The sequence below is a fragment of the Peromyscus californicus genome, unplaced genomic scaffold, assembly GCF_007827085.1.
Source record: "Peromyscus californicus insignis strain IS unplaced genomic scaffold, ASM782708v3 Scaffold_8__1_contigs__length_139910024, whole genome shotgun sequence".
Taxonomy (NCBI): domain Eukaryota; kingdom Metazoa; phylum Chordata; class Mammalia; order Rodentia; family Cricetidae; genus Peromyscus; species Peromyscus californicus.
Genome location: NW_026294606.1, coordinates 22749652 through 22775116, shown reverse-complemented (window position 1 = coordinate 22775116; position 25465 = coordinate 22749652). Strand labels below are relative to the sequence as shown.

The window sequence follows — 25465 nt, the reverse complement described above, 5'->3', positions numbered from 1 at the left end:
CTTTGCTTCCTGGCTGTCAATGCAGGGTGACCAGCTGTCCTCCTGCCACCAAGCCTTTCCCGCAATGATGTCATATGTCCCCTCAAACTGTAAGTCCTAATATACCTTTCTCCCTTAAATCAGTTCCAGTCAGGTATTTGGTTACAGCAATAAGAAAAGCGATTAATACAAATCAAAATCAAGGTTTCCTGGTACTTGTCAATTTTTTTTTCATGAAATCAAATATAAACTGTGCATGCTTGAGATTGCTTGTTTCTCTGTGGCTTAGACAGAGAGGCATTTGGCCTCGATGTGAGGTTTAGGGAGTGTCTGAGCTTCGATGTTTTCATTCCCAGTGACTTAATTTTCAACCTCTTAGGCCAAATAGACCTTTAACACACGTGGAGGGACAGCTATGAAGATGGAAATCACTTTGCCATATAACACATTTCCTAACGGCTTGTATATAATGATGCCTCCATATTTACTTCATATTCTAGAAACCAACACCTCAGTGCAAAAAGAACAAAAGCTACTAAATCCAATGGTCACCTTCAGTTGGACATATAACCCCGTATTACAGATGCCAAATATCCTTCAACAAATATTTCTCAAGCAGCTTTTCTTGCCAAGCTTACACCTTCTATGCTCACAATGACAATTTAATGCTACCAACTCTGACACTGGATTATGAAGTATTATTTTAAAATATGTCAGTATAACTATGCATATTAATTAAAATGTTCCCACATATAAGCCTTGAACTCGACTCCCTGTGCTGATTGGAGACAAAAGACCTTTATTATATGCTATTTGACAGGCTAAGTGTTTTAATATCTCTGCCAATCATTCCTACCAAGGCAGAGTCATTGTTGAGCATGAAATAGATAAAAAAAGAAAATCTCATGGTACAATGATCTGCTAGAGTCATGTGACCCAAGGAAAAAAGACAAGCAATACTGGTATCTACAAGCTGAAGTCCCTGGTGGGACTGTTAACATCACTGTTTCCTTTGTGTTCAGGCCATCACAGTTTGATAACTGACTCTCTGAGGGGAGGGTTCATCACATATCTGTGGATTTGACACTAATGGAGGTACTCACTAAAGATGTCTGGAGTCCTTTTAGCTGCCCGTGGCTGTTAGAAGATTACATGCATACACATGGCACTCTAAAGAATTTTTGAGTTTACGAAGAGACCTGCAAACTGGAGCCGGCCTTACTCACTCTTCATAGACTTGTGCCTCTCACACTGCTTAGTATGCGTGTGTCCTGGAGAAAGTTCTGGCCTATACCCCTTTCCTCCCTCCTCTTTAGCTTTGCTTGAATGAAATATTTTAGAAGTGGAGGGATGGATCCAGCAAATCTGAAGATGCTGGGAGAAGGAAGAAGCCAGATGTCTTAGCCTGGTTAGTGACTTTGTAACAGAATCCCAGGGCCTATGTGACTTACAAAGAAGCTTGGTTTTTTATAGTGCTGGAGTCTGGGGAGTCCAGTATTGAGGGCTCTGCATCTGGGGAGGGGCTTCGTGCTCTATCATCCTATGAAAGTAGATGGGAGAGGGGTGAAGGCACCTAATAAGGGAAGAGAAGGGAAAGTCGAACTCGTCTTTTTATTAGGGACCCATCCTCCCAGTTCACTTAACTGTGCTCTTACTAGATACAATTGATGCATTTATGAAGAGTGGCACTCTTGTGACCTAATCACCACTTAAGGTCCTACCTCTCAATACTGCTGCACTGGGGACTGTTTCCAACACGGGACTCAGTGGGAATATTCAAGCCACAGCACCAGTGGCAGGAAGGCTATCGGCGATTTAAAAAGACTTGGTGAGATTCAGGTAGGGGACGGCAAAGCGAGGTCTTTTGGGCAAATGTGAGATGTTTAGGTCATGGATTGGGAGAACCAATGGAAAGGATGAGTTGGAAGTTGAGAAATCCAAAGCATGGACACAAAGAACAGAGAACTGAGAATCCATGCAGGCACTGGAATCCTCAGAGAATTTTTTTTTAGACTATCCAAGGGGCTAATGGGTAATGCCCAGCAGGATTATTCTACTGGCTGGTAATCCACCCAGAGGAAGGGGAGGAAAAGAGAAGGGGAGGAGATAGAATTCCCAATTAGGCACAAGTGGTATGAGGTGGGCAGAGGAGATGGAAGAGGCAGGGGATAGGTTCAGTGGGGGCTGGGTGAGGGGCTGGCAGCCGCTATGTTCAAGGCTGGGTCTTCACAGCAGCCACTAGAATGGCTGCCTGTGGGGTTATTAAGCAAAGAGAGTGAAAAGATGGCTTTTCTGTACTGGCTGCTTCATCAGGAAGGGGGTGGGGCGTCCACTCAAGTCTGCCTGGGGAGTCTGCCCAGCCCACACACCAGGCTGCTTGCTCTCCTGCATTCAGATTATGGGACTTTTGGTCTCTCCTACCTACTTAGCTTTTTATTTTTGTCGCTTGGTATTTCAGCGAGGTCCAGGTTCTTCTGTTTCAAGTGTCTGCCTCCTGGTAGACTCCAGCAAAGTCATTCTTCCTTTTGGGGGATTATACACGGTTGCCATGGAAGTAAGGCTTGGTTGATTCTCACTGGAGGGGGCCACTAGCAAGCCCTCAAGCACACTGAATGATTTCAATTACTTAAATTCCTACAGTTTCTCAGAAGACATCTACATGTTTTTGATGACTTTTGAAAACCTTTGACCTTGATTTAGAAATTGAGAAGCATTTTAAAAAATCTGTGATCTGTCTGAAAGCAGCCTGTTGATAAACAACCAAGAATCAACGGAATTTTGAAAGCAGGCCACTCCAGCACAAATTGGACCGTCTCGGAATTGAGATTAAAAGAAACAAAACAGGCAAGCTGATGCCATCCTGGTTCCTGCTCTCCAGAGAGGAAGAAAAAAGGCCCAGTGAGTGTCTGATTGAGTCTAGTTACAAAAAGCCCACAGTAGATGGTAATCCTGAGGGAGGTCATTGTCAGATGCCCTTCTGTTTGCAAGTATGCTGTGATTCTTGTCATGTAAGTAACTACTGACAAAGCCAGGTTTAGCTTCCAGGTGTCTCTGTGGAGTTTTAAGTACTCGTCTGCCTTCTCGAGGTCTCTCAGGTGAGTGCTGGAGGGCTGTCTAGCCCACCTTAGGTTAGGAAGTGAGCACAATGAAAGGAAGCGTGGTGAGAAATGTTTCTAAGGAACCCATAACCACGCCCTTGTGGTCAGGCTGACATCCCATCCAAAGAACTGTTAGGGTGTGGTTAAGGGCTGTACTTCTCTGAGCTGAGGCTTCCTAAGCACTCCCAGCGTCAGGCTCTTCCCCATGGTGGTGGTGTGACCACAGGAGTGTTCATCCCCAGCCGTCACCAATGCGCATTCTCACTGGAGTCACAGGAGAAGGTGTTTCCCAGCACTGTTTTACACTCACAGTTTAAGTCATATTTTCTGTTTCCAATGTAAACACAATTGTTATGCTTCTTGCCAAAATTCCTGCTGAAACTTGGTTGCCAACCTAGCAGTGTCGGGGCCTTTGAGAAGGATTCGTGTCTTTCTCTAGTGACTGGACTGGCTCTTGCAAGAGTGGATTAGTTTTTCTCTGAGGCCACTGTTACAAGGGGTCCCCTGCCTCTCGCTCTTCAAATGTTGGGTTGTCAGTTTCTCATGAGGATCTATCACGGATGCCATGTACATATTACAGCAAGAGGCCTTCACCAGGTACAGCCACCTAATCTTGAACTTCTCAGTCTCCAGGACTGTGGGCTCAATAACCTCCCCTTCTTTTATAAATGTCATAGTCTCCAATATTCTGTCATAACTGGGAAATAGAGCAAAACTTTGAACACATGAAAATCTAGAGCAGAAAATGACCAGAGAACGTTTTAGAGTTTAATAATACAACAGGTTGGGATTGGGGGTGATGTGAAATGGTTGCCTCTGAGTTTATGACTCAAAGATATTTCATAGCTTCTTCAATAGGTAGCACATTAACAGTGCATGGGGACAGGGGGACTGGAGAGATGGCTCTGTGGGAATGTGCTTACTGCTCAAGTGTGAGCACCTATGGTTGAGTCTCCAGAACACACATGCAAGCTAGGCATGGTAGAGCACATCTGTAACCCTAGCATCTTTGTGAGAGAACACACATACAAGCTTGGCATGGTAGAGCACATCTGCAATCCTAGCATCTTCATGAGCGAACACACATACAAGCTTGGCATGGTAGAGCACATCTGCAATCCTAGCATCTTTGTGAGCGAACACACATGCAAGCTTGGCATGGTAGAGCACATCTGTAATCCTAGCATCTTTGTGAGCGAACACACATACAAGCTTGGCATGGTAGAGCACATCTGCAATCCTAGCATTTTTGTGAGAGAACACACATGCAAGCTAGGCATGGTAGAGCACATCTGCAATCCTAGCATCTTCGTGAAATGGGAGTAAGGACAGGAGAACCCTGTCTTCAGAAACAACCAGCTTGGTGCACGCAGAGCTAAACAGCAAGACCCTTCCTGGAGCACGAGAGCACGATGGACACTGAGAACTGACATGGAAGATGATTCCCTGACCTTCACATGCACCTCAAGCACACATGTCCACAGGAATTCACAGGAACACACATACTGGCACATACAGACACACAGAGACACACACACACAGACACACAGACACACACAGTCACCAATACTCCTGGTGGAAATGGGAAAAGGCCACAGGGGATTTGTAGTATAACTATCTAAAAGTAGTTTTTAAGAGCAAATTAAGGAATAAAGGGAGACATGCATATAGTAGGTGTTGCATGTTTGCATATAAAGATTGTGCAGGGCAGGGAAACAATTCTCTAGTGACTGATGTGCCTTGAGGAAAAGATGTATTAAGCATAAAAGTGTCAAAGAAAACATGTTTATGGTTCAGGGTCATCAGCTAGATCTAGCTTGTCACAGCTGAGCTTCAGCTTCCTCTTCTGTTCCCCCTCTGAAGGTGTTCAGCACGGAGAGTTGGGGGTGTTTCAGTTCTGAGTCTACACCACATTTATGTCTCCAGGAAGCAGCACAGGGTGATGAATCATCACTACTTGGTAGCAGCTAGCACTGTGAGGTCACAGCAGCATCTAAGCAAATGTTCACAAACACCATATTCATTTAAGAATAGAATCAAAATTGCTATTTTAAGAATGCTATACAAATAGAATTTTAATCTCTTGTTCTTTTCTCTGGAAAACAAGATTTAATACAAGACAAAAATAATGTAGTGTCTCTCCCCAGAATTCCAACTAGAAAAATAAACGTGGAGATTTGGGGAGAGTTTCTGAGTTCCCTAGCTAGTCAGGGTGAGATTGCCCCATCACAACTCACCGTATATGTTGACAACACCTTCTAAATACCCCAACTTCTTTTTAACTTTGTAATTATTAACACTCATGGACAAGGAAAATTCCAAGCTCAAAATCTGCTATCAATCTCCTTTGACCACAGGATAACCAACCAACAGTCAACACCACCACTAACAACAAAAGTTCTTAGCATTAAAGTTCTTCAGCATTTACTCTGAAAATACGTCATATGTCTCTCTGCCCCCAACCCCAACTTCAAGCATTCCACATGCTAGGTAAGTGATCTACTGCTGAGCTACTTTGGCCCCTCTTTCTTTGTTGGATCACTCTGTTCTTGCTTGATTGGCTGTACTAAGGCGAATAGTATCTACTTGGTGTGTTTCTCGGAGATTCAGGATATTAAGTCAATCTGATCAGTGCCCTTATAGAGGAGGAGATGCAGAGGCACGTGCGCTCAGGCTGTTTTCCCACTAGTGGCATGCCACTGAGAGGTTTCTGTTAGGTCTTCTGGGTGGCTGACAGACAACAGTTCATTTTAGTGAGCCAAGGATGGTAGGGGAAGCTGAAGGAAAGAGGGAGAGTAGAAGCTTCTGGAAAAACATAAACTGGGAACTGACATTATCAACAAATGAAAATGTCATCTCACCCTTATCAATAGCCTTCAAGATTTAATTTTCTCCTTCTCAGGCCAGTTTTCTTTTCCCCTATCTCCACTTTCTCACCTGTACCATAGCATCGTTGTCAAATTTCATAGTACCTTATCTTCTCTTCATAGGCAGTGTGCAAATTTTTAAAAAGACAGTACTCCATCACAGTTCACTAACCACAAGCTTCAATGTCCTTGCTACCTTTATATAGACAGAATCCCTTATTGTCTGCATGTTTGGAGAAGCTTTGCAAACTAGAGAGAGAATATGCATTAGTGGTGCCATCATACAGAGTAATAACTGAACGATGGTCCCCAAAGAAGTCTACACCCTATTTCCTGGAATCCTAGAGGGTGTTACTTTACAAGGTCAAAGGGCTTTGCTGATGGTTATGAGTTGGATATCATTTGAATGTGTTCCTCAAGGCTGCATGTGTTGGAAGTTTGGTACCATGTATGGTGATGTGGAAAGCAGAGGGATGTTTAAGAGGGGAGGGGGGCCTAGAAGGCAGAAGTTTTTATGGCATTTGAATTCTGCTCTTAGGAGGAATTTAGGTGGATCTCTCCAGAGCAAGTGAGCTGACTTTCTCTGCGGCTTTCTGGTAGATGATGTAATCTACTTCTGCGCACACGCCCACCCATCGTTTTCCATGGAGCCTTCACTCAGAGTATCTGCTACACTGTGTGGACTTCCAGCCTCCCAGACTGTGCACTAAACAAATCTCTTCTTACAAATCAGCCCACCTCAGGTGTTTTTCAACCCCTCCTTACGTTAAAAACAAATGTCTTGCCTGTCATTCTATTTACGATCTAGAGGGTATGGAGTTGTTACACACAATGTTTATACTTTAAATTCATCAATATTAACTTTACCTCCTGTGTCCACACTATCCCACGAAGGCAGAAAACGGTGCTAAACACACAATTTTGACTTTTTAAAAATTGAATGCCTCGTGATTTTTTGTCTTTGTGTTTGGAGCTACATATTGGATATCATATGAGGTTCTATTTCTAGCATATGTTCAGTTATATTGGATGGTCTTATTCTGAGACCAGCATTCACTGGAGTGTTGAAGGTCTGAGGCCTTCTTAAATAGTGCATTATTTTAATGGATATTCGTGTTATCCCTGAGAAATGGCTTGAAGATTTACTCAGATAAACAGGGGATGTCCCTGAGAGTTTGAAAACATGGAGACATCGAGAAATGTCTAGGCTATGGGTGACCTGTGTCCAAAGAGGTGATTGGGGGATGAGGAATCAAGAAGGGAGAGAGAGGAGTTTATCTGGCCTGGAAACCGAGGGCAGCCATCTGTGGCTGACATGCCCATGATGGATCCTCAGGACTCACGAACTGGTATTTAATAGCCTAAACATAAAACAAATAAACCAGTGTTTTGTGTTAGCATTCACTACTATTCTCTCTCTCTCTCTCTCTCTCTCTCTCTCTCTCTCTCTCTCTCTCTCTCTCTCTCTGTGTGTGTGTGTGTGTGTGTGTGTAGTAGATTTAATCAGGATTCAAAAATCACTGGATGCCCAAACCCTTGTCAAATGTTGCTCACAACATCTGTGTTACTTAACTTCCTTTACTATAACAAAAACGGAGATAAATGATTTAAAAGATGAAAGATTGGTTTGGGTTCATGTTTTTAGTCCATGGTGATGAGGCAGAACACCGTGGTGGAAAGTTGGGGGGCAGAACATTGCTGTTTTCCTCATAGCAGCCAGGAAGCAGAGAAACCAAAAGCGGTCCCCTGTGACAAGAGTCACTCTTCGAAGGCACACTCCCCTGGCCACTTCCTCCAAGCCAGCCCATCTCCAAGAGTGTGCTCAAGCATGAACTCAGGAAGCTCCTGATGCAGTCACCCCTCAGCAGCATCTTAACCGAGGACCTGTATGTCCACCCATCAATACGTGTCCTCCAGAGGGACACTTGATAGTCTAACCTTAATAGCACCACACATGTAACAGTGCTCAATAATTATTTCCAAATGAACAGATGACAATACATCTAGTAACTAAGAAGCCATGTTTGTTCCTGCCTCGAATTCAAAGAGCCAGAGAAAATTCTCTTCATGGAGGTTGTTTTAAGCTCTATTCATTACCTGTTGAGCCTCATGGGTCTCAGATTATGGTTGTGGATAACGGGTAGTGTGATGGGTCCTGGCTGGGATTCTCATATTTTACATGATAATGACTTCCATTTATGCAGTCTTTGGCTGTTTGGAAAGTGCTTGGGCACATTCTAGATGATTATGCATAGTTTTCCAACGCAGCAGAGCTTAGGAGGAACTCTGATCTATCCACTCCTCTTTCCAACTTGAACAATGCAGGTTGATTTCCAGAGAAATGCTTTCCCCAGCTGCCCTCCGATGCAGGATAGGGCCCTTATTTCTCAGTTACTAAGAGCCTCTTCCTGTTACTTAAATCTGTCTGCTCTGGTTCTATCTTTAGTAAGCATTTAGATAAGACCTGAGGAGTTAATGCTTTCCTGGCAAACCCTGAAGGAATGCTTTGCTGTTCCTTTCCTTCTTTTATGAAGGCAGAGACTGCTCAGCAATAACACAATCTACTTCAGCGAAGGCAGCCTGGCTGTCACCAGTGATGGCAGCCTGTCCATGTGGATGCAAACATCCTTCTGAGGTTACTGTTTGGTCAGAAAATGTAACAGGGACAGAAAAATATCTGTTGAACACAACAGTGGCAGTCCACTCTGAAGGGTCCTACAGGAACAACAAATTTCCAGAGAGTCAGAAGCACTGGGCAGGAAGATCGCAAAGACTCAATCAGTCCTGAAGCATCTCGAAATATGGTGTCAGAGGGGGAGTGCCACAAAACTGGAAACACAGATAATGACAAGGAAACTGTTGCAAAAAGAAAGTTAGCATCAAGTCAGCATACGGGATGCTGTAAAGGAAGCTTTCAGTGTCCCAGGGCTCTGGTGACGTCACAGTTATTATATGGCAGAGAGAAAGGAGGAGCAGTACAGAGAGGGAATCATTCCAGGGAGCAGGTGGGCCCCACATGGAAGCACAGAGGCCAACTGTCCAGGAGACTGCCTGTCATCCCTCTGGTCCCAGCTTCCCAGCACTGAACCATCTTCTTCAGGCTGTCTTAGAGGGGCACTGGTAAAGGGAAGGACTGACGAATTGACCCAGTTAACTAGTCAGCTCCCATTGCTGTACCAAATGCCTGCGATGACAGCTTCTGAAGATAAAGAGGTTTATCAAGGTGCACAGTTTTAGAGGTTCCTGTTGATGACCATTTCACTAAATTACTTTTTGGACTCATGGAAGAGCCGCATAGCATGCCAGGGAGTATGTGGAGACGTGAAATCTCTTACCTCTACCCCAAGAGGACAGAAGCTGGGGTTGCAAAATCCCTTATAAGAGCATGCTCACCAGTAACCGAGGCTTCCCACTTGCACCCATCTTTTCAGTGTTCCACCCTTTGCAAACAGAAAGGCCTAGGGACCCAGGCGTCAACACTTGGGGCTTTGGAGACTACTCTACGTATGAACCATAGCACCAAATAACTACCTCCCTCTCTTCCCCCATCTCTCCCTCTCATTCTCTCAACTTATCTCTGCATGCTTTTGTGTGTGTGTGTGTGTGTGTGTGTGTGTGTGTGTGTGTGTGCGCGCGCGCACCTGTTAGTGCATGTGTATGGAAGCCAGAGGTCAATATAGTCTTGTCTTTCTGGATGGTTCTCCACCTTAGTTTTTGGTGACGGGGGTCTCTCAGAGCTCACTGATTGGCTAGACTGGCTGGTGAAGAAGCCCCAGGAATTGTCCCATCCTTGCCTTTCCAGCCCTGGGATTACAGGCATATGCTGCAGCGTCCGGGTTTTATTACGTGGGTCTGGGGATCTGACTAGAGCCTCATGCCTGCGTGGTAAACACTTTACTGACTAAGCTGTTTCTCCACCCCTATGTAATGTTTTTGTGTTTTTTAAGGGTGGAGGGTATATATGTACATAGATGAACATACACAATCCTATAGATGTGTACACAAGAGTATACGTGTGTGCATATGCACGTGGAGGTCCATGTTAGGCATCTTTCTCGTCTGCCTTCCACTTGTCTCAGAGTTACCATTGCCATGATGAAACACCATGACCAAAAACAGCTTGAGGAGGGAAGAGTTTATTTGGCTTATGCTTCAACATCACTGTTCATCACTGAAGGAAGTCAGGACAGAAAATCAAGCAGGACAGGAACCTGGAGGCAGGAGCTGATGCAGAGGCCATGGAGGGGTGCTGCTTACTGGCTCACGGCTCATGACTTGCTCACCCTGCTTATGTATAGAACCCAAGAACACGAGCCTAGGGGATGCTACTGCCTACAGTGGGCTGGACTCTCCCACATCAATCTCTAATCAAGAAAATGGTTTCTGGGCTTGCCTACAGCCCAATCTCAAGGAGGCATTTTCTCAATTGAGGTTCTCTCCTCTCAGATGACTATAGCTCCTGTCAAGTTGACACAAAACTATCTAGCACAACACTTCATTTGATACAGTGTATCACTGAACCTGGAGCCCATCTTTTCAGCTAAGCTGGTTGGCGATGAGCCCCAGGAATCCACTTGTCTCAACACTAACATCACAGCAACTTCCTCTGTGCCCAGCTTCATGTGGGAGCAAGGGATGGAACTCGGGGTCTCATTCTTGTCCAGCAAGCACTTTATTGAACGAGCCATCTCTCTAGCCCTTACCTGCCTTTGAACAAGAACTTGACAGAACATCCTTAAAGCATCAAGCTAGAAGGATGGAATAGTAAGAACAGAAAATATCTGGAGGGAAGAGATGCAGCCACAAGCACTCAGTTTGGAGCCAACATGGAAGAGAAGCAGAATGTTTGGAGACGGTTTCACTAGGAAACTCAGAGTGGGTTAGTTGATAGTGGCTTTTTTGTTTTTTGTTTTGTTTTGTTTGTTTTTTGAGATGGCTGTGCAGGGATTTTCTCCAATTAAGTGAAGAGAAACATGGAAACACCAGTGTCTAACCCACAGCAGGTTGCCTCCTCCTTTTCTCCTATAACCCAGCCTGCCCACCTCCTTCGACTCTTGCCTGATCTCCCTAAGGGATGGAGGCGAGGACAAAGAGCAAGGGGCAGACCCACTGCTCTCCCCCTCCCAGGTTGTGGAGGCACAAAAATGCTTAAGCATCTCCATGCTACAGTATCTGTCTTACTATTAATAATTGGCTCGTGGATATGATGTACATTATTATCCAGCTCTTCACTTCCCAAATGATCAACCACCCATATGGCTGTTTACTTATCAAGGTCACCATGATTAGGCATCAGCATCACAACTCCCTGGAAGACATCCAAGCATCAGTAGTAAGCGGGACTCGAAGAGGGAGGGAGATGGTAGTCATTGTAGGAAAGGCAGCTGAGCTCATGAAGCTTGGCGAGGATGCTTGGTAAGTGTGTTCGGCTCCAGATAAAAAGAACTTTCAAGGCTCTGCTTCTTATACTATAGCATCCAGCCCCAGTAGGTGCATGCTTCCTGTCCCCTCACTTTCTCTGAGTTTTGGCTTATTGGCATAAGATGGGGAGTCTGGATTTTTTTTCTAAGTGAAAATTCTCACTTTGCCATATTAGTTATTCCTTTGGATTCCTGGTGAAATATAAGGCTACATCAAAGCACGAATTTGGTAAAAAGGCAACAGGGAATTAGCATCCAATTATGGGATTACCTCTCTAGATGAGCCATGGATGATGAGTTTGCTGGCCCCAGGCAGGTGACATGGCCTTTCAGCTTTTTTTTTCCATTTGTAAAACTTAAGTTGTGGTACTTATCTAAAGATGCACATGTGAATTAAATCAACTCGTTCCCGAGGAACATGTTTAACACAGTGTGATGTGACATTAAAGAAAAGGGGTGCAGGAATGGTTCAGCTGGTAAAGAGCTTGCTCTCCAAGCATGGGGATCTAAGCTTGGCTCCTAGGTACCCACGTAATAGCTGGTCAAGGTGGCAGCAACCTCAGCAGGGCTTGGAGTATATTCCCTGGAAACTCGTTGGCCAGTCAGTCAGCCCAACTAACAACATTATTCAACATGTAGATTTGGATCTTGAGGAAACCAGAGCACAAAACTCAGCCAATGGTCAGTATCTTTCTCAGCAAAATGTTGAAACAGTGTTTTCCAGGCCTGGGGTTCATGGGGTAGTGTTAGTGGGCAGCAAAGCTTTTCCACATTGATTGTCTCATGAATTTTGAGACAATGACAGCTTTTGAAGGGCAGAAGAAAGTCTTTGGGTAAACTTGGGAGTTTTAAGCCCTTATGAGTTTTCCTGATTTGTTTGTGTCTTGCTTCCTGGAACCTGAAATCTTCCTATTTAAACTGCTTAGTAGTGTGGAAATACATCTGTAAGTGTGGAGAAGCTGAGCCAGGATTGCCCAGGGAGACTATACTCCCAGCTCTAATGAGTCAGGCTCAGCCCTGCAGTGGAGACCTGGATCCCAGCTCAGCCCTGCTTGTCTGGGTCACAGTCGACTCTTCAGACTCCAGTGACTCAAACCTCTTAGAGCAGCTTCTGCTTTCTGTGTAACTCCTCAAAACAGGAGTCAATGAAAAAATACATGCCTGGATAAACCACCCTGAAACATTTAAATACAAATCCTGTTTGTGACGCACAGTCCTAGAGGAATCTTAGTGAGCGGCCACTGCTTTGCCCTTTAGAATAACGTATTGTTTGGACAAGGGGATAGATTTTGTTTAAACCTTCCTTTATTCCATTCCTGGAAATGAATTTCATTATTAGTCATGGGCAAAAGTCACTTCTTTTTCAGAACTGCCAAAGGTCGCCTTTCCTGATAGCTTAACTTTTCAGTGATTTTTCGAAGCAGTATGACAACTGTTCAGCTCCTCATCCTTGCTTTCAGTGGAGTCCCCCTTGGCTGCAATACCAGGTTTTGCTCATTTACATCCCCAGTATGCTTTAAAACGAAAAGGTTTGCTTATTTTTATTTTGAGTATATGAGCGTTTGACTGCATGTATGTATGTGCACCACACGCATGCCTGGTGCCCATGGAGGTCAGAAGATGACATCGGATCCCTTGGAATCGTAGTTAGAGATGGCTGTGAGCAGCCATGTAGGTTCCGGGGAACTGAACCCCAGGCCTCTGGAAAATCAGCAAATACCTTTAGCCACTGAACCATCTATCTCTCTAGCAGCCCTCAGGACGCTTTTTAATAGTGACAGGAGGGAGAGACAGGCATGAGCTGGAGGGCACTGAAGAACAGTTTGGAATCACACACAGGCACTTTGGCACTCAGTAGAAAAGCCACTGATGTTCGAGTTCATTATTTTTCTACTTACCATTGCATGATTAACCCATGCTGGAAAGAAATCATCCAGGCCCTCGGGGTAAACGAGACTTCGATCATAGTGAAAGAGGGTCCAGAATACCAGGAATACAAACTGGAGAGGAAACACAAAAGTATTATTATTAGATTTGTTTTTTATCAGAGGTTTCTAAGCTAACCAAGGAAACAGCAACATAAAAATGGATGGTGATGTGAAGGACATCGGATATACATTTTAGGGACATAAAAGGAAAGAGGAAATGCTTATTTTATAACAGTGTATCCTGGCTCTCTGGGGATTCTTCAATGGGTTAGAAGTGCAGAGAAGTGGCGTGCAGAGAAGACACAGATAAAAAGGATGCATAGACCTCGAGTCCTTCATCGTCACCAATGACCTCTCTCTCATCTAAGCTCATACCAAGAGTACTGTGAATGAGCATATGGAATAGCTTGGCATATGTCCCTTGCCCCTTGCCCCCTTTAAGTAGTCATGGCAAAGGACAACAGGGAGGCTTGGAGTAGGGCTAAGCACTAGATCATTTGTAAACTAGGAAAGTGAGAGTTGATCTCTCCATTGCTCAGAACTTTGGATTTATGTGTGTCTACTGTACCCCTTGAATGTCCTATCACCGTCTGCCCTCTGTGAGGGTCTGTGCTACGATGAGGGGACAGGCTATTAGTTCCCCCATCACACCACCTTCTGAACATGCACAGGCTCAATTTGCAAGACAAATGAACAGACTCCACTGTTCCTTTTAACATCTTGAACTGTAGAAGATTTTCTGAGAGTAGATGTGGAGATTTTCCACAAAGAAACCTGGAATGCTAAGTGCTTGCTCCATCTGAGAACTCACTGGAGGTATAGAAAGTTTCATTCTGCACTTGGTTTTGAAGTCTCCATGCCACAGAAAGCAGGACCATGGTGGGCGAAATAAAAGAGTGATTTCTAATCCCAGGCCCTGCTGCACAGCCCCGTGTGTGATCTCAGTCTGTCTCCATCCCAGCTTATGAGCTGAAGCATAAACAGTGTAATGGCAGTGTGGGCAGCACTAGCAAACCAGCTTACTTCTGCTTGTGCGTGGCTTGCTGTTCCTGCTTTCTGTCCATCCACAGCACGTGAAGCACCTGTCCTGTGTTCTGCATCGGGTTGCCATTCTCTCCAGTGTGTGCTTTCCACGGGCCAACTTCAAAAGTCTTATGTCTTTTTTTTTTTCAAATTTTTTTATTTGATAGCTTTCTGAATGTATAGATGTGATAATTTTCCCCACCTAGGCCTCTCCTTCCCACAGTCATGATGAAAGCAAGTCTGTCCCATTGATACGGTCATCTCTTAGCATTCACAAGGATACTCCAATCCATAGATGCTTAAGTCCTGTATATGTAATGGAATCACATTTGCCTAGGACCCATATACACTCTCTTGTGTGTGCTAAATCACCGAGAGACTGTTTATAATATCCAGCACAATGTAAATGTTACATGGTTGTTATAAGTATTTTTAATTTGATTTTCATTTATTTGTCAAATATTTCTGATCCTTAGTTGAATTTGTGGGTGCAAACTGTGCAAACGTGGAGACTATTTCTTTTAACTGTATTTTGATTAAACTTTCCTATCAGCAGCAGCAAGGACCATGCACAAAACCTTCACAAAGACAGAAAGTTAATGATAAGCTCATCCGTCACGTACCCTACTTCCTAAAGACATCAGTCAATGTAGTCAGTCCCCAGACAGGACATTTATGGAAATGGAGATGCTCTAGTTATAATAACTTGTCCCCAGACAACCTTACTGTTCCAGGAGAAGTGACCATCCATTGTACATGCCTATGGTGTGAGATACACATTCGGGCACTTACTGTGGAGACAGGAAAAGCCAGTGTCGTAAAAAGCAGATCTCTGAAGGATGTGATGAACTTGATGTCTTTCCTTCCTATGATTCTTTTCAGCACATCATCCAGGCAGGCAACCCCAAAGAAAACGGCCTGCAAGAGCTGAATTCATTACAACAAATGAGCATTTGCCACTGAGAGAAGACCGCATCCCTGTGGGAGCGATGCTGATTTGAGAAGGAGGAGATGTAGTGTTGCTTGGGTGGAGAGTCGATCCAAGGGCTGGGATTCCAGCTCACTGGGCCTTGACCTTCCATACGAAAACTGTTGGAGGAAATTCATTTACGAGATAATAATGTGTACAGTATTTAGTCTAATGGCCTTCAGCTAAAATGGAAACAAAATAAGGCTTTCCAGGGAGGATGTAATGAGGTGTATAGCATGGCTGCACAGAGTTAAGAACCAAATCTACAGCTCAGGGAGAAGGACCAAGCACAGTGGTGGCGTGGTTGGGCGTCCTTTCCCAGGAAAGATAATTACGGTAAAGGCCCAGGGGGCTGGGGAGAAAACCCAGTCACAACATGAGGACCTGAGCTCAGATCCTTAGCATTCATGGAAAAGCAGGGTATGGTACAGCATGTGTCTGTAACCCCAGCACTGTGGGGTGAGGGCAGAGACAGGTGGACCCTTGAAATCAGCCTGTCAGCACAGTCAGTTGGTGAGCTATGGTTTCAGTGAGAGACAATGACTCACAAAATAAAGTTGACTTGTGGCCTCCACACATACGTACATGTATGTACACATGCATATACATGCATAAGCATGTTCTCTCTCTCTCTCTCTCTCTCTCTCTCTCTCTCTCTCTCTCTCTCTCACACACACACACACACACACACACACACACACACACACACACACACACTGAACTCTCACTGAGAAAGCTATAATGAGGGTCACGACCACAGGAATGGAGCCCTGTGCTGTTCTAAGAAAATAAGAAAATGTAGATAGTGTGAAGCCAGTGCAGGGCCCTGGCTGAAGGCCATAGAGAGGCAACCTGACAATTGGAGAGATTAAATCATGGGATACCAGAAACAAGACCCAGAATTCTGGAAGCTGCTGAGTTTTATGAGGTCTGTGAGGCAAGGCAAGAGAGAAACAGAGTCTCTTTCACTCAAGTAAGATTGAAGGCCCCCTACCCAAATTGGCACTAGAAGTATTTTGGATTATTGATTTCTTTGTCTAGATTTTAGAATATTGACACACAATGGGGATAAGACTCAAGTGTATAAACAAAATTCACTTAATGTTTATGCTCACTTCTTAAAAATAGCTTGAAGGTAACCTTATACTATATTTTTTTAAATAATTTTGTGCATGAAGTCAAGTTACCTGGTGTGAATTCTTACATTTGTGGTGTCATACTTGTGACCAAGAAGCTTGGATGTTAGAGCCTTTCAAGAGTCAGGTCTTTGGATTTGGGATGCTGAGCCCTTAGAATGGCCTGAAAGGCAAGTCTTCAGTGGTCTTGGTATTTTGTACAATGTTACAGTCGCTAATTTAAGGCCTGGTGGGTGCTGACTATGGGGAGATTGGGTTGAATTTAATGTATATTTGCTTTAGAAGTCATCTCAGTCTTTGGAAGCTCTGCATTGGCATGTGAGGGGCAGTTGGATTCTAGCTTAGAGTATGAAAGTTCTGGAGCCCGGGGGAGCTGGGTTAATAATTGATCCGGGTTGGCTGTTGGGGAATAGTGTCTAAAGTCTAGGCTGGAGCAAAGATCTAAAGTTGGCTTCAGGACACTCCCTGTGCTGAGGCATAGGTGGGGGAAGAAGCAGATGTGGACTCCTCTGTGACTCAGCACTGAGTCCTCAGACCAGCAGCAAGTGTACTGCCTGGAGCTTCTCAGAAAGCCAGGCTCTTCTCCACCTGCAGACTTTGGGATCACAGTGCCGGGGAAGAAGGGCCCAATGGTGATTTTTAAGGAAGCACTTATGTGTCCTTGCATAGGCAGAAGCCTCTGGATTAGACATCCATCATTCATGGTCTTACTAAGGACTCAGACCTCCAGCAGCTGACTTTTAGTCATGGCTTGTTACATGCCAGACTTGAGACTCACTTTTAATTTTCAAACGTCTTCATGATGTGCTAGCATTAAGCTCGCAGACCCATCTTAAAGATGAGGAAAATTTGCCAGTGGTGGTGGTGCACACCTTTAATCCCAGCACTCAGGAGGCAGGGGCAGGCGGATCTTTGTGAGTTCGAGGCCAGCCTGGTCTACAGAGCGAGTTCCAGGATAACCAGGGTGACATAGAGAAACTCTGTCGTAGGGGGTGGGGGTTTGAGGGAAATGGGATAAAGAGAAATTAACAAAATTGCTCCAAGCTCCCGGGCTTCAGAGTCTGGTTCTTGAGCCAGACTTAAGACACATCAGCTTTCTCAAGCAGTCCACACAAAATTCTGTGGGAGGTCAGGGAAGAAACAATTCTACCTGAGTAAGAAGATAAAATACATCTTTGAAAAGTCTCAAGGTCTGGTTTCTACCCCAGAGATTCCCTTTTAATGGGTCTGGGGGTGAAGGCCAGGTAATGAGGGGGTGCTTACTAAATTTTTCCAAGGCTGCCTGATTTTCTTTTCTGGTGTGTGTGTGTTGGTGGGGTGGAGGGAGGAAGCTCTCTGCTTCAGCCAGGCTGCTCAGCAAGCCATCCCCAGAGATCTGCCCATCTTCACCTCCTCTGTGCTGGGATCACAAGTTCATGCCACCACCCCTGGCCTCTTTCTTATGAAGGTGATGGAAATGACAGTTCGATCCTGAAGCTTGTGCCCAGGCACTTGACCAGCTAAGGCATCCCACTTGCCACATTCCTGGGTTCTCCTCATCCTGGGTAGCTGAGACTGAGGCCCACCTCTGTAAGCAAACCTCCTCTTGGAAATATAGACCGGGTGGTCTCAGAGAGATGGGAGTGGGAGAAGAAGACTTAGCCAGTCCTTTGAGGTGGAATGAAATTCCTAAGGGCGCCGTGAGTAGGGGACACATGCTGGGAAGTTTCCTTTCGTGCAGCAGAGGGTGAGGCAGGGTTATCCAAGGTAGCTGAGGCAGATTCAGGGGCAGAAAACACAGACCGGGTGAGGGTCACAAGGTGCCTAGCAGAGCAGGAGGCTTCCCAAGGACAGAGGGTGTATGTGGGAGGCAGGGAAATGGCCAGTTCTAAATGCCATGCAGAGGTTCCCTCCACAATGTTTATTCCTACTGTCTGTGCCTTTGGAACTAAGCCCGAGAGCTGTAGAATTGTGCACACAGTCATTTACTCACGGATGTCAGACGTTGCATCTTCTCCCTCCTCCTTCCCCCACCCACATAGCTCTCAGACCTAGTTTCACTTCCAGATACTCTGGCAGCAGCAGCCCCTTCCTGTCTTTGCAGAAGCAACCATGGGGTCTGGGCTCTGTTGATCAACACAACATTTCATCACACACTGATCATCCTCGAGATCTGGCATCTTTGGAAGAAAGACCGCCTCCACCCAGAGAGTGAGGTTTATGCTACCCCACGTCCTTTGACCAGAGCTTCTTAGAGTCACTGAGAGTCAAGTCCATCCTCTTCCTTGCCCATCTCAGCCACGGAGTGTGGAAACCAGATTAAGAAAGAAAGTATATTACTCAGCTCCTCCGAGGTTTCTCTCCATCAATATGAATTAGCTCCCCACTGTAAATGTGCCAATCACCTCTCCCCCTCCACCCCCCCGGCTCACACATTGTCTTGCAAGACATATGCCACACTGGCATCTCCAGACGCCAACTCAGTGTGAGGCAGCCTTGCTGCCATTGATCTGAGTGCTGACATCCCACATCAGTATCAACAATGAAGATTCGGGTAGCAGCGGGTCCCACGTGAGTGTTGGAGAGGAAGGCACCAGGGTGTTGCCAAGTCAAAGACACAGGCTAGAGCTGGGGTGTAAGGGGGCCACTGAGCAGAATTGGAGGATGAGGAATGTGAGAAGTTAGGGGTTCTAGGAAGTCTTGAGGGGGTGTCAAGAGCACACTTGGGTCAACTCAGGTCATCCAGATGTGTGATCCAGATCTGCTTATCTACCAACAACAACAACAACAAAAGAAAAATAAGGGGCCCAGGTGGTGGTGGCCCACGCCTTTAATCCCAGTACTTGGGAGGCAGAGGCAGGCAGATCTCTGTGAGTTCAAGGCCAGCATGGTCTACAGAGTGAGTTCCAGGAAAGGCGCAAAGCTACACAAAGAAACCCTGTCTCGAAAAACCAAAAAAAAAAAAAAAAAAAAAGATAATGTTTATAAACAGACACACACACACACACACACACACACACACACACACACACACACACTGTGATGACACTCTTAAAAGAGAAAAAGAGTTATCAGGAGAAAATGCCAGCAGTTATGGACTCCTCTGTATCCCCTCCAGAAATGTATTTGTTGATGTTCAAACACCTGAGGAATTCTCAGAATGTAACTATATTTGGAAGTAGAGTCTTTAAAGAATTAGGTTATAATGAGCACACACAGGCAGGCCCATGCAATCTAACTAGTGTCCTCTAGGACACAGATATACATAGGCAAGACCATGAGAAGATACAGAGAACAGACGGGACAGCTGCAAGCCAGTGAGAAGACTTGATGTCAGACTTGCAGTTTCCAAAACAGTGACACAATAAGCTTCCACTGTCCATTAGGACAGCCTTGCCAAATGATGTGGTGGCTCTACAAACAGAGCACGAATTGGGATGCTGTTAAGAAACTTACAGCACAATGACTGTCACTTGGATCTCTCAACTGACGTGTCACATCAGTATCAACAAGGAATACGTGTTCAGTGACAGGTCGCACATGGATGCTGCCGAGGGAAAGACGCAGCAAGAGCTAGGGTGTAAGGGAACCACTGAGCAGAGTTGGAGGATGGGGAGGGTGAGAAGCCAGCGGTTCCAGGGAGTCCTGAGGAGTGTCGAGGGAACGTTGGGATCATCTTGGGTCATGCAGATGGAGAATGATGTGCTCATCCTCCATCCTGGGACAGCAGGCTTCATGGTGTCCTGTTGATCAAAGCCTTTTCATAGCTGACGCTTTCTGATTCGTCTTTTCTACCAGCTCTTCCCTGATTCTACTCCAGTGGAATGTTCTGGGCCCTTTCCTGAGATGCTGCTGCTCTAAGTTTGTTGGCTGTCTTTTGTTTCTGTTGCTAGCTAACAAACTTAGGACCAGTGACAGAGCTGAATTTACATTTTAAGAAAATAACTAATGTGATTTAAGAAACTGTAGCTAAAGGATATTTAGTTTATACATTCCATGTCTTCACAAATCCGAGAGGATCTTAAAATCATGGAAACTTACCCTTTCTAAGTCATCAAGTTTATTTCCTTGCTGTAAAGCCAAAACCCTTTTAAACAACCCCAGGAAATGAAAATTTCTTCCATTTAAAAAAATAATAATTCCAGAGAGGGAGATTCCACAAGTCCCCTGAACAAGACATTATGACTCCTGCTGGATGAGTCAAGTGACCCAGTGCCAAGCCCAAGGCTCCGGGCCTGACTCGGCCACACCGGGACTTTCCTTGCCCTTCCCTCAACCTGATGTAACCCTTGCAGTGAAAGACTATTCCCAAATTAAAGAGAACACAGGGACTAACTGGGACAGACATTTTGTCTGGTGGTAGTGGAGAGGGTGCAGTTGATTGGGAGGGATGAGAGGATCCTCAGCCAAGACCATCTGGGCTGGTGTGAAGCACACAATCCCCACTCATCATTCATGTGCATTTAGGTTAAAAAAGACTCTGAAGCTTCACCCATGTAATCTCATCAATATGATCTAAATAAGACCCACATAATGATACCACCAGTGGGCATGCCAATGTGGGTGTGGGAAATTTCACAAGGTCCCACCCCTAGGTTTTTGCTTATACTATGAAGCAGTATAATTTGTTTATACTGTGAAGATGTGTCTTTGACAAAGCACCTTCTGATTGGTTTAATAAAGAGCTAACTGGCCAATAGCTAGGCAGGAAGAGGTTAGGCAGGACTTCCAGGGACAGAGAGGACCCTGGGAAGAAGAAAGGCACAGTCATGAGCCAGACCTGGAGAGGAAAAAGAAGGTGCAAGATGGAAGAGAGGTAATGCCATGAGGCAGAATGTAGATTAATATAAATGGATTAATTTAAGAGCTAGTGAGAGCAGCCTAAGTCTATGGCCAAGCTTTTTAGTTAATATGAAGTCTCTGTGTTGTTATTTGTGAGCTGGTGGCCGATGAAAAAGCATGCTAGACTAGGTAAAGAGCCACAAAGAATTCATCAATTGATGCTGAGGGAAGGAAACTTCAGTGTTCTCTAGGGATGAGCTTCCTGATAGGTTATTCCAATTCCAGGTGGTCAGTCCTGAGCAGAGAGTCACATGAGTTTATCAACTCAGTAGAGTGTGTGTTTGTAAAACAGTGGTAAACGAAGAAGTCGTGAATTTGAGAGGGAATGATGGTGGAAACGAGGGAGTTGGAAGGAGAGAGGGGTGGTAAAATTACGTTAATACAGAATTCATATATAAAATTCTCAAAAAGTTAAATAAAAAAATAGACAAGTTAAAACAAAAAAGAAGCCAAGATAAACAAGGGAACTTAACAAACAAAACCAAGAGGACCAATAATGTGAAGGACACAATTTGGAATAACAAGGATAAAAATAGAGAGACCAAGGGTTTTGTAGCATATGTTGGTTAGGAGTATAAGCAGCCTTGGCCAAGTGTAGCTGAGGACAGTGGCTTTCATAGAGCAGAAGCATTTCCTGGGATAGAGCAACCTACAGAAAGGAAGAGGTTTCTTGGCAAGCGGCTCAGACCAATTAGAACTGTGTTCTGATTATCAATTCATTCAGTCAACATCCCTGGAGTATCAGTTAGGAACCCAGAATTGTACTAGAGATAGTACAGGCCAGGACTGGCTCTGTCAGTCTACCTTTACCGGGAAAATAAGGAAAGGGAAAGAGAAAAAGAGGAAGAGGAGGAGGAGGAGGAGGAGGAGGAGGAGGAGGAGGAGGAGGAGGAGAAAGGAACATTTTCTGTAAGTTATTTGTGGGGATGAAAGCCAGGATGAATGGGAAACAGTCTGTGGTTCGGAGATATGCCTGTAGGGAATTCATTGAGGATAACACCCTCAGAGTATCTCTGACAGGGAGGGAGAAGGATTTGGGGGCAGAGCAGATTCTTAGAGGAGCCCTGCGGAGAGAGCTTCCCTGAAGTGGGTCCCTTGGCAACCCCAGGGAAGGAGCTGGTGGAGGCAGCTTCCTCCGGCTGCGGGTGCTGCTGGGAAGAGAGATCACCTGTGAACCATCAGAAGCCCACACACCATCTGGGAGCTGGGGAATGAATCTCTCAGCTCTGGGGAGGTGGGAGGATACGCTCTCCTCAGTGCTACACAGGAACAAACCGAGATGTGGAAAAGTTAGGTAACTCACTTCAAATTACCCAGGAAGTAGACAACCAGTGCTCTGGTTCCAGAAGCCAGGCCTCTCATCACAGATCTCCCCACCTTGTTTAAAGAACTCACCAAAATGCTGTTCGTCCTGGCTACTCCATCAGTTTAAATTGCTTCATTTGGGTGCTGGAGATATCCATTCCCTCTGTGCTATGAGCTCTAATCCCTTCAAAAGCTAAGTCAGTAGCTCTAAGTATCTTTGTGAGTGTCATCACTCGTGTGTTCTTTGGACTCTGTAAAGCTAAAGAGCTTCACAGACGGAAAATCTTAACTCTGTGATGGAAAGCAAGGGTTTGCCTCTCAGTACTAAAGTGGGTGCTATAAGAACAAGTGGAGCCAGCACAAGCAGACTGCATAGCTTGGTCTCTGTACTCAGCTGTTGGGGCTTCCTCGCTTGGTAGGACTCACTGCTCTCTGCTTGAACCGGAAGCTATACCTTCCCCAAAAGCCCGAATGTCAGGGATGTCTACCCCAGCAGCTATATCAGAGAGAAGGGTGTCTCAACAGACATCCTCTTCTAGCTAAATGATGGAGAATGTAGTGTGAGGAGACATACACAGGAGCTGTGGGGGTAGGGGTTGACTTTCATCCAGATCTGCCATCCACTGAGGACGTAGCGAGGAGACCCACATTCAGCTGATTCACCACATTCCACACTGCCCATCTCTGTCCAACACAAGGTAACTCCAGGCTCCCCATCTCCCTTCCATCGTCTCTCCTTTTTCTGCTTACACCATGTTGATGGCCTTCTAAGTTCGTGGCCATGCCGTTAGCTCCTATTTTTGTTCCTACTTAATAAATGTGGAAACGAATGGCATAAAGCCCTGGGCCCTGGGTCACAGATGGTAAGCAGTGCACTGGGGAACCGTACCAGGAACACAGCCGCCAGAGCACACCCCCTCTCCCTGGGGCCAGCTCTCTGTCTTGTCAGCAGTGACTTTCTTGTCCCCTCGCCTTTCTCTTCTTAGCTACCAACACTCTACCAGCCACCAACTCTGGCAGCTTCTGTGGCTTCTTTCCGGTCTCCCTAGGGGGGAGTTTCAGGCGGAAAATGGTGCAGGGCTCTAAGATCTGACTTGAAATAAGACAGGCTTTGTTATTCAACAGGGACACAGAAATGAAAGATGTCTGCGAGGAAAGGTATACCAGACTCAGAAAGTCAAATGCCACGTTTTCCTTCACATGTAGGTTCTAGATATTACCATTTGTGTGTGTAGGCTGGAGCTTCTAAGTCAGGAAACTAGACAGGAAACTATGAAAGGGAGGAAAAGAGGGCACGGAGAGGAAGAAAAAAAAAGAAAGTTCAAGGATGCATGTGACATGAAAGAAGAATGGGGCTGCTGGGGACAAAATGGGTGAGGGCTAGGATGACAGAGAAAGGACGTGTGGGTGGGGATCAACAAAAACAAAACCTGTATGAAAATTCAGTGACATCCATTTTAGTTTGTATGTTAACAGGAAGAAAACACATAGAAGATTAATATGACTAACAGGGCATATTACAAAGGCATTAAAATAATTATGTTTGATTAACTAAGAAATATGAATAAAAAGAGGAGGTACACAATTCCTGCTAAGCTGATGGGCTACAGAGGTGGCTCAGTGGTTAAAGAGCATTTGCTGCTCTTACAGGGGACTAGGGTTCTGTTCTCAGGATGTACATGCTGGTTCAAATCTGCCTGTAACTCCAGTTCTAGATCTTACCCCCTCTTCTGGTCTCTGCAGGTACTGCAACACACGTGGGACACACACAAATATGCAGGCAAAAATTTAGACATGTAAAATAAAATAACAATTACTGCCAAATTGGATTGGATACTGATTTCACCAGGTCGAAGTAAAATAAACATGAGTGTTCTGTTAGAGTAAGTTAGGAGACCTCTAAAGCCTGGTCAATTATTCCATATAAAATATAAAGCTGGCCGGGCAGTGGTGGCGCACACCTTTAATCCCAGCACTCGGGAGGCAGAGGCAGGTGGATCTCTGTGAGTTTGAAGCCAGCCTGGGCTACCAAGTGAGTTCCAGGAAAAGGCGCAAAGCTACACAGAAAAATCCTATCTTGAAAAAAACCATATATATATATGAACATGTGAGATCTCAAGAGGTAGAAATTTTGAGGCTCAAACATGTATTATAATCACACTACTTGGAAACTATCCTTGGATGGCTCCCCTAAACTATACTTAACCCATCTTTGTCAGGTAGGGAACACTCTGAAGTCATACTCTCAAGAGCATAGAAAGGAAATCATTGCAGGTAACATCTTCTTTGCTCGCATGCTGGGGCTAGAAGCAGCCAGAAGAGATCACTCAGGGAAGCAGAAAACACAGCCACGCCTACAATAGACCAAATGAGCAGAGCCCTGGCACCTGAGTGCCCTCTGCCCCGCTCTCCCGGCAGACACAAAGAAAACTGTAAGTGGCTCAGGTTGATAAGGGCCCATGAGGTGGAACTGGTTTTGAGCTAGTAAGAGCTCAGATGCTTTTTATATTCACGGAAAGAGGAGGGAAAGGATTGGATCACAGCGCTGTACATGGGGTTTCAGATGGGCTGTGGAAGTCTATGGAGGAAGCAGAGCTGGGAACAGAGGCCAGCAGGCCTTTGTTTGGGAATGTGAGCAGAGAAGTGAGGAAAGAAACCTGTGGATAAAACGATGGAGCCAGCTGCCTGTCTCTCAGAGACACCAGCTTTCCTGGGAAGAGGGGACCTGAGGGGAGAGTTTGGCTTTGGTTTTGGTTTTGGTTTTCCAAAAGAGTCCACGATGTCAAAAGGAATTCAAGCAAAATAAAAAGATCAATCTGGAGTCTGAGTAATGGAGAGGTAGGCACTTTGGATAGGAAAGGACAATGCAGAGCTACTGTGCTCCTCTGATGCACATTATTAAGTTTGGAATGAGAGAG

The 25465-nt window shown here is 45.2% G+C and overlaps 1 protein-coding gene across 1 annotated transcript in view; it reads right to left on the bottom strand.

Moving 5' to 3' along the window:
* Window positions 1-25465, bottom strand: part of Adtrp (androgen dependent TFPI regulating protein) — a 67630-nt gene that overhangs the window by 39455 nt on the left and 2710 nt on the right. Inside the window, exons 2-3 of the mRNA XM_052728062.1 lie at window positions 15108-15242; window positions 13263-13364 (exon numbers count right to left, since the gene is read on the bottom strand). Of these exons, the coding sequence (XP_052584022.1) occupies window positions 13263-13364; window positions 15108-15242 (237 nt within the window). The remainder of the gene's footprint in view (window positions 1-13262; window positions 13365-15107; window positions 15243-25465) is intronic.